Here is a 10,332-nt window from a genome sequence, read left to right as displayed (position 1 = left end):
CTTTATTCCTGTGGGCGATTTGGGGGGACCCTTTCCGGGCCCCATATCTTGGGACCCCCTGACCCAATCTTTACAAAACTTGGGGGTTCTTGCAAGAAGGGTCCCCTCAAGCTATGCTGAGATTTTGGTACCTCTACCTCCACAATTGCTCCCCCCCCGGAGCCACGGAAAAGCGCGAATGTGTTTTTAATGGCTTTATTTGGCTGAATTTTTTCCCAAACTCAGAACCTGGCGCTGAATTCCACGGATCCGAATTGGGAGAGTTTGGACTTCGGCATTTCCCAATAGTTAATGTTTATATTGCATTATGAAGTTTTCAAAGTTAGTCAAGTCTCTTATTTCTTCACTTGAAGATCAGCAATCTTTTTTTAGCCTTGAGACTAATTGAAAATATAAGAGCTATTTCATTACAAATCTATCATAATATGCTTCTATGGGAGACATGAATGGTGAAGGCATTAGAAGACAGTCAGATTCTTGATGTTTTATTCCGTATTAGTTGCTCTCTGCTGTTCAGCTCAGGCCGCAGAAGAATAATGAAGCATTTGGGTGAAAAGAGACAAGTCAGTAACCCAGCACTGGAGGCCAATATAGAGAAGATCTCCACTGCAACCATAAATTTTCCTCTGGTGCTCAAGTAGGTTGGAACAAAAGACAACCAAACACTACAAAAGATGAGCATGCTAAAGGTGATGAACTTGGCTTCGTTGAAGCTATCTGGCAGTTTCCTGGCTAGGAACGCCACAATCAAACTGATGAGGGAGAGAAATCCCATGTAGCCCAGGGCAATATAAAACATCAGAACAGAGCCTTCATTGCATTCTAGTATAATCTCTCCCATCACTGATTCTTTATCCGTATCTGGGAATGGGGGAGATTTGACTATCCACACTGTACAAATGGCGCCTTGAAGAAGGGAACAGGAAAGGACAATGGAGATTGTCAGCCTTTTCCCCACCCACTTCCTCATGCTGGATCCTGGTTTTGTGGCCATGAAAGCTACAACCACAGTGACGGTTTTGGCCAAGACACAAGAAACAGCCACCGAGAAGATGATGCCGAAAGCAGGTTGTCGAAGAAAGCAAGTAACCTTCCTAGGCTGCCCAAGAAATAGTAAAGACGAAAGGAAGCAGAGTAGGAGGGAGACCAGGAGTGTGTATGTGATATCCCGGTTGTTTGCTTTGACTATGGGGGTATCACTGTGCTTAATGAAAAGTCCTAATACCAAAGCAGTCATCAAAGATGAAGAGACAGCAACTGAAGCCAAAGTGATCCCTAAGGGATCTTGATATGACAGAACGCTTACTTTCTTGGGCATACATTGATCATGGTTCCTATTTGGATACTGATCTTCAGGGCATTTGAAACAGGCATCCATATCTAGAAAAAATGTGGAGGAGGCATATCATTAAAAGTAAATATGGGGCACAAGACCAATTCTCTTCCCTTTGTTCAATATGGGAGCAATCTGACATGTTCATGCAGATTTTAGCAGCTGTTTCTATGAATGGAAGTATTCCTCTGAAAAGGCAACTTAATATATTTTGTGTGAAAACTGCTGCTATTACTACTACCACCACCACTACTACTAATAACTGTAAAAATAATAATACATTATATCTACTGTATTTTGATGAGTTGCTTGAAGAATTTTTAATTTTTATCTTCAGCTATCTGTAACATAATGGATTTTGCATGGTTTTTCATTTCTGTTTATCTATAGCTGCAACATATGCTGGAAAAGTAATTCAGATTTCCCCCCTGTACATTAACAAAGAAATATTTCTAGAAGATGCTACATATAGTTGCATTGTTTGCTGCATGGTATTGCATCAAAGGATCTCTCTCTCTCTCTCTTTATCTCTCTCTATATATCTATATATGTATATGCATATGTATATCTATTATATCTATATTGAGACAGACAGACAGACAGACAGACAGACAGACAGACAGACAGACAGACAGACAGATAGATAGATAGATAGATAGATAGATAGATAGATAGATAGATAGATAGATCCCAGTTCTATCATCAACAAAGAGCTCATTCCTGAGCTTTGTGGTGGTCGGGGACGGCATAGCCAAGGCTCCACCACCGCAGCTCCAAAGAGGTTCCCCAGCCATCGAAAGGCTAAAAAAAGCCTTTTTAAATTTACATTCAAAAATGGGGCACTTTTCCCCATAGAGAACAGTGAGGCTGCACCAGGAAAAATCTGGCACAGCAACACTGTACCCAGGCTGGAAGGGGTTAGGAGGCAGCCTACCAGCAGCCCTGCCCCCGGAACACCCCAGGAGCTCCTCCCAGGATGCCGGTGCAAGCCCTTGTACTGGCATGACGCTGGCAGGAGGCCGAGTGTCAGATAGGGTTTCTGACAGCATGGGCCAAACAGGATGGTTCTCTGTAAACAATATGGATCCTTCCGTGCACTCCCCCCTCCCCTCCTGTTTTGCACACGAGCCACAAGCTCCGGTCAGAGATCTATAATTGTATGGAGACCCGCCCGTGTAAATCTTTCATCTGATACCAGGCCTCGCTCACAATGCCAGGAACCCCACCAGCCCCTTCTCTGATTGCCCTTAAGTACCCAGTACTTGGTTTGCTGACGTCGTTACCGGGAGAAAGAAATCTCATTGTTTCCTTTGTATTCCTGTAACTCAATCTCATCCATTGGATCCGTTCTATAAATATAGCAATGCCCCAATGCTCTGTATTCTAACCTTCTCCGTCTTGCTGAAACTACTACCTCATGAATAAACTCTCTGAATCATTGCTCCGTCTGGATTTGAGTTCTATTGCCTGAGACGCCGTAGGCTTGCTGAAACCTGACACCGAGCCAGCATCCATGGGCCGCGCTGCTGCACCAGTTCTGGAGCACCACCACAAGTGGTACTACACCAGCACCCATGCCACTTTGCACGGTGCAAGTGGCACAGATGCCGGCATAGGGCTGGTCACCTCCTAAGCCCATTCAGCCCCCGGGCTCAGGAATGAGCTCAAGAACTAACTTACAAGTGCATGAGTCTTGCTTGATTTCTCATTACTAATCAGCACAGCTGAATGCGTGAATAAACATAATTGAAGGGGGGAAACATTGTTTTTGAGTTCAGCTCCTTCTGAAGATTTCAGAACATATTAGTATAGGGTGGCTCAGCCTCAGGCTAGAAGGTTTCAAAGCTACTGCAGGTGCTCTGGGATAAGTTACAGCGGAGTTAACTCTGAACTCAAGTGCATTACATCACCTACCCTTCTTGTCTGATACCTTCTCTTCTGGACATTCCTCACAATCATAGCAGCAAAATTTCTCCCCTTCTTTCTTTTTCTTCACATTACCAGGGTAGCAGGGGTTATTGCATACAGAGAGGGGTACCATCTATCCATAAACATGAAAAATTAAGGTTTCAGATGAAAGACAATGCACAGTGCAGAATTGCTCATCAGCAGGAGGAATACATATTTATGTAGGTCATTTATGCAGGACTGTTTCTCCGCGGTCACCCCTTCCAACTGCTCCAATGCTTCATTTTGATTATGCATGCCTTTCCTGACCATCAGAGGTCGCCTCAGGTTCCCACACATTTTCACATGTTTTGCCTGTATTTTCAAGATGCTGTTTTAGCGAGAAAACGCACAGGGAGAGCTGGGTGACCTCTGCCAGGGGAAATAGCCTTGCATAAATGGCGTTTGAAAACTTATATGCTTCCTTTCCGGAAACATGCTGAAGGCACCTCACGAAGTAAAGTAATAAACTCATTAAAAGAATAAGAAAAAAGGATCAGTAGTTGCCAAGCCATAAAAAGAAGCCAGGGCATAAATGCCACATAAAGCCACATAAAGGACAATTTATCTACTGCGCTTTCACACATGCTGAATAATGCACTTTCATTCCACTTTCAATGCACTTTAATGATTGCAAGTGGATTTTGCCATTTCACACAGTATAATCCAGCAGCAAAGTGCATTAAAAATGGATTGAAAGTGCATTATTCAGCATGTGTGAAAGCACCCAGTCTAGAAACTATTTTCTAAGGCATATTTTAGTTCTCCCTAAGGGGACCCCAGCTGCCCTGATGAGAGCAGAAAATGGCCTCCCCTGGCTCAGGGCAGGCATACATCTAGCTGTATTAAAATTAGGGGGGAATAGAACAGCTAGAACAAATTCATTTAGCAGTCAAACATCTACTTTTATGCTGTCAAAGGACCCATCACACCTTGACTTCCTCAGTAAGATACTATTACAATACTCAATCCCAGATGATCTTTTAGGGTCATCAGCAGACATTTCCAAACTTAAAGAATGGGTCTTTAGATCACTGATACTGAAATCGGTAACTGCCCCCTGGTTTATATTTTTTAAAACTGACCATCTTAGAGCTCCCTACTTAGTCAATATTTCAAATCCAATGCTTAGAGTAGCCTTTACATCCCTACTCTTTTAATCAATGCCAGGAGCTGTATTGGCTGGGTGCTATTATTGAATACTAAAGATCAACACTTTTGTATTTGTGGATCACCTGCTCTGGAGGATTTACATTACTATATACTTGATTGCCCTCTGTATGTGGAATCTAGGGCTAAATTTATTGCCGGGTTGTTTTCTGGTTTAAATACTTGCTCTGGTGCTGACAAATTAGTATTTTTGCTAACAGACTCTGATGGGTTTGTTTCCTGTAAGACCTCCCTGTTTGCCTTGACAGCAAAGAAAATAAGGTTCAACATAGCTGTTAAGAGTGCTGATCCTGTGAGTTGGTTTTAATGGTCGATAGGTCTTACTGGTTTACTGGGATATCGCTGCAATTTTTAGTTAACATTGTTGTGCATTTTACTAACTTAGAATTTTTCCCCTTTTTTAGCATGTATATTTATAACTATCAGAGGTAATCGCTGACATATTTGAAACGGCTTATGGCTACATGCAAATAAAACTCATTCCTTCATTCCTTCAGAGAACAGTCCTCAGACTAGAAGCAGAGCATAAAAAACAACTTTAAAGGACTGCATTTCTCAGTTACTATCCTGGGTACAAAACAAATATTCTCACCTGTTCTAGGAAATGGATGGGGGAAAGACTGGCCAAATGAAATAAAGACCTAGGGATCATCAGCAGGGACAGCACACCAAAGGCAAGGCGCCACCCCCAATAAAGCTCTCCATCTGCTCACCACCCCCACCCCAACTCTTCAGGCAGGATCACAGGGAGCAGGGCTTGAGAGGAGGGTCTTAACAGGTGAAGAAGAGGCAGCTCTTCAAGTACCCAGTGCCAATCCAGCCTTAAAGGACCAGCACTTTAAAATGTGCATAGAAAGAAATGGCCAGTCCAAAACACATCTTTCAGCACAGGGATGATATAATCCCTGTACACGGTGCCCCAAAAACAGCCTAGTCGCTTTGAGCTGTTGAAATGAAACAAGGTGGGGAGTATTTTTCATTAGTCTTTGAATGTGACGGGTGGCAATAATTTCATTATAGAGCCTGGTCAATTACCAGAATATCACTTTGGTCAGCAAATGAAGTTACTAGTCTGCTGGTCACTTCTGGTGCCACTGTAAGCAGAGTTAACCCTTGATTTCAATGGGTGTAACATTGCTTAGGATTGCACTGCCAGTCTACTTTCCTCTGGTCTGGAGAATGGAGTTCTCTTGAAAGATACCATGGAATCTGCACCTGGTCAAAACGAGATTGCCATACAATCATCTCCTCATTGATGCTGAAGCCTTCTTCTTTGGGAGCACTGGGATCCACCCATCCAACTCTCACTTTGAGGAAAGAATGGTTTGGGAATGTGACCAGGTTTATGAGGTCAAATCTGCCTTCCATTTCCTTCTTCTCATTGAATGACAGCATTTCTCCAGCTGAATTGTTAAATGAAATACCTTGAAGAAATGGGTGGAGCTGGTTGAAGTAAAAACAACAACAATATAACATCATATTGGATTAGTCATACATAGATTCCCTAACACCTTTGAGGTTGATGGTCTTTGATATGATTCCATCTAGAGACAAGTGCAGGTACTTTTGCAGTAGATGACTGCTAAAAAGTTATAGCTAATCTTCTTCATGTTACAAGTATAACAAGAAAAGGGAGCACACACATAAAAAGTAAATAAATAAGGAGGAAAATGCCATTTCATGTGGTTCAAAGATGGATGTCGTCTCAACCTTGTACTAATCTATTCATGACAATAATGCCATTTCACTGTGAGGGCATTACCTGCCAAGGATGGAGATCTTGAAGTTCACCAGTTTTAGCATCTGTTGTTGACCTGTGGTTAGATTTAGTTGTGTACATGGCATGCAAAGCATGTGCTACAGCATAAACAGCATTATAGATACTGTAGCTGTCACAAGTCATGTGCATTTCAAAAACAGGTGCCGGGAGGACTTCCAACCTCTCTTCCCCAGTACACGTCTCCTCAACATTCACTGGTTCCTGAGGATCTGCAAGTGGACAGAAGAAAGCTTGCTCCCAGAATTCCTTGAGAAAATCATCACCTTGAGCTTGATAGGGTTTTATATTCCTGAGAAATTTCCGGAACCCTGGAATCTCATTTGAATGGACTGTGAAGGAAATGGCACCTTGGAAAAACTGGAAATCGATTCCTCTTTGAAGGCCTGATGTTGCAAAATCAATCTGGCCTGTTACAATCCATACCTTTCCAAATAATATATTTTCCTTATAGTCAGGATCTCCTAGATACACAAAAGTGTTGAATGTTATAACAGCCATAGAATCTCCATAGATAATAAACGTATTGGCTTTGGTATCTACAGAAGGTGCATATGTTTCTGTGAAAAAAACATGAAGGTCATCCACAGTATTAAAGTTGGCTTGCTTTGGGATTCGTTTTGTGACGGCCAAACAGATTCCACATTTGGAAAGCAATGGTTCTATGGTCTTTAGGAAATGTTCTCCACTCTCGTCATCCACAGCTAAGAGACCAACCCATATCCATCCAAAATGGAGAAGCAGCTGGATAATCCCCATATGTTGATGGGATTCATTTGGGGCCATGCGGTAAAAGGAAGGGAACTTTGTCACATCCATCTCCTCGGTGGCAAAGGAACCATATGTGAGCTAAGAAGAAAGATACAAAAAAATTAGAGAGCAGCTAGGAGAGTGGATATGAACTCACTGGTTGTAGTATACATGGTCCCAGGTGCAATCTGTGACATCTCCCCTTCAACTTGTAAGGTAAAAGGAAAGGCATTTCTGTGCTTGAGACTCTTGACCTCCAGTGCCAGTAATGGTAATAGTAATAGCTAGATGGACCAATGATTTGACTTGGTACAGATGTGGAATTTCAGAAAAACAAACTCCCGTCCCCATAAAAACAGTTGTAGACAATAGCTAGATGGACCGATAGTCTGAATTGGTCCATACATTGACGGCTTGATTGGGCCTGTTTATGGAGTTAATATTATTACTGAGAAAAATTTCAGCTTCTGCCAAATTTAAGAAGGGTAGATCATGGAGCAGAAACCTGTTAAAAATATTCCAACTACCCTGGATATTCCTACCCTCCCTGTGTGTATTGGAAGAAGCCTTCCATTTTACTGTTTTTCCTTTTAATGAAAGGTCATACCTTCTTCAAAACTACAAAACCACTCACAGGATGGCAAGAATATAAGTTGTAAGAGTATTCATGTCTCAGCCCATACATATAGTACCTGTGGAGTCTTGTAAAGACCTAAGATGTCTGCCATATGGACTGAAGTCTCCAAACCAAGTCCCCCAATAGCGGCTATGAGGTTTTTCTGGGTGTCGCATTTGTAGTTGGGGACAAAACTCTGGGATTTGAAGAGGAGGTATAGAGTAGTATGATAAGTCAACCTAGCGTTGTTGTAGCTATCATAAATGTGAGACCCAAGAGTGACATTGGGCAAGATCTCAGGATTCTCATTGATTTCACTGATAGCAAACGCCATGGCTATGCTGTGCTGGTAGAACTTGGTCACCATTCTGTAAAGAGAGTTACATGCTATTGAATGGAAATATTCTACAATGCAGCAAGGCTTTGTACTATAATGCAGGTCACTCCTGGCCCAAGGAGAGAAATGTGCTTTCTTTTCTTTATAATATTTCAAAGTTAATGAACATCTTCCCCTTCAGCTCACATAACATGGCTGATGATTAAAATTGCCAGTATCTATGTTATTCACACATATGATATGATCAAAATTTGAGTCCAGTGCATCTTACAGAACAACACAATTCCCCAGGGTCTAAGTTTTCATAAGTCGAAGCTCACTTTGTGAGGTACCTCAATACAGGTTTTGTTTCATTTGTTATATTTCAGGGTTGAGGTTCCTCCCCTAAGCATCTATATGTCAAATCTCTGACTGGAGCAGTGGAAACATCTTGGGTTGGATCCAGGCTCAGATTTCCAGCAGCAGAATGGATATTTCCTAATTCCCCCATTCCACTGCGGTCCACTGGTGTCCATGAAATTCAGTGCACTCTCATGAACAATAAGGAATCTCACAGTCAATGAGTTTCTCTTTCACACATATAATCTGCTAAGGTGTATTTTGAACCCTTGAAACATATTGCAGGATAAACAACATAGGTCTCTTCCTACTCTTACCATCACCTGTGTTTTGCAAGAAAAAAAGTACAGTTACTGCAGAACGACTCCAATAACCAATGCAAATAGAACAGAATATACAAGATTCCAACAGATTCTGGGAAGGAGGAGAGGATTGATGATGCAATCCTACACATCCATTTTTGAGCTTTCTGTCACTTCGGCAAACAAGAGATCTCAGTCTGGGCAATTGCTCAGGATGTAGGATGGGGAAAATACCTTACGTTGGAACCTTGAACAAGTTGGATGAAGGATGTTCCCGGAAAGTGAAATCATAAAATACGTAAATGATTTGAGAACCAATCCCACCAACGAGAAGGTCCCCTGACTGGTACCATTCGTGTGGAACTGGGAGAGGATCATTGGCAGGGCACTGAAAAGCATTTATTTTGCATGCCACATGAAGCAAGAGAGATAGCAACACCGCTCGCCTCCCCATCTTGGGAGATAAGCTTCTGCCCAGGCACAGGATCTCCTGGGCCAAACTACAGCAAAACAGGCAGCTTTGGATTATGGCTGCCTGATGCCTTTCTGAAAAGGAAGTGTATCTTCATTAAATGCACAGTCCACACAGATGCAAATGCATGCCTCGTATGCTAAGAGAGATTGCACACAGTATGATTTCAAGGCGAGTTTTATCATAGCAAAAATCAAACACATAAAAATCGGTGTTCAAAGTGACAGAGTCCTGCCTGCCTTTTCCCTCTTCCCCCAGCTCTAAGCAGCACAAGGTGATTTTATAATTTTATTCAGACATCTTTGCTGATTTTTTTTCTGGCACTTGCTCAATTTTATGGCCCTTGTCCAAGCAAGGAAATTACAGTGATTTAAGATAATTCAATGGGAAGATAATTATCACTGCAGAGTTTGAGCTCTGACTGGAAGCATGGCTGGAAAACATGTGTTCCCTGTCCAATCTGACCACTAGCCTCCTGTGGTCATAAGTGGAACAACATACAGCTACAGATGCCAGCCTCCAGGTGGGACCTGGGGATCCCCTGGCATTTCACCATATCTCTAGACCAGTGATGGCGATCCTTTTAGAGACCGAGTGCCCAAACTGCAACCCAAAACCAACTTATTTATCGCAAAGTGCCAACATGACAATTTATCTCAGTGGGGTACAATGCTGTTGAGTCCACCCTCCAAAGCATCCATTTTCTCCAAGGGGAACTGATCTCGGCAGTCTGGAGATGACGTGTAATTCCAGGGGGGTCACCAGGTCCCACCTGGAGGCTGGCATCCCTACTCTCGGGTGCTCAGACCCCGAAAGCATTGCAGGTCTGGAAGGGGACCCCGGGCTTGGATCTGCCTATCCAACTGCAGGTCAGCGCGGCTCCCGAAAAGCTGGCAACCCTCGGTGCCACCCCACGCGGCCAGCCACCCGTTGTCCCTGTTCCCTCACCTGAGGTGAAAGGGGGGGTGTTGTGGGGGCTCCCCCTCCTCCTCATTAAAGCGCCATTACACGCCGGAGCTGGTCGGCCGTGGTGGGGCTAATCCCATTAGGTGGCCTGAAAACGCAGATGGATCCCAGCTCGGCTCCGCTCCAGCTACAGCAGACCCATTGTCCACCGCTTGGCCCCTGCCGCCCGGGAGGCCCCAATCCCTCATGTGATGGCCGGGGGGGGCTGCACGCGAGGGAGCACAAAGGCGCCATTCAGACCAGGCCATTGGGGCACCTCTGGGGGCCGCTAAGCAGCCTGGCCCGGCCCAACCCATCGAGGCACACACAAAGGCCTTTGTTGG

The 10,332-nt window shown here is 43.5% G+C and overlaps 1 protein-coding gene across 1 annotated transcript; it reads right to left on the bottom strand.

Annotated features, from left to right (window-relative positions):
- Positions 1-469: 469 nt before the first annotated feature.
- LOC130489657 (vomeronasal type-2 receptor 26-like) lies at positions 470-7,013 on the bottom strand. The gene is made up of 4 exons (XM_056863427.1): positions 6,213-7,013; positions 5,666-5,893; positions 3,248-3,374; positions 470-1,380 (listed from the first exon to the last, which is right to left on the bottom strand). The coding sequence occupies exons 1-4, from the start codon at positions 7,011-7,013 to the stop codon at positions 470-472; spliced, it is 2,067 nt and encodes a 688-aa protein (XP_056719405.1).
- Positions 7,014-10,332: the final 3,319 nt, after the last annotated feature.

This window comes from Euleptes europaea, chromosome 18 (assembly GCF_029931775.1).
Source record: "Euleptes europaea isolate rEulEur1 chromosome 18, rEulEur1.hap1, whole genome shotgun sequence".
NCBI lineage: Eukaryota > Metazoa > Chordata > Lepidosauria > Squamata > Sphaerodactylidae > Euleptes > Euleptes europaea.
The sequence above is the reverse complement of the archived record's forward strand: the minus strand, read 5'-3'. Positions and strand labels throughout refer to the sequence as shown.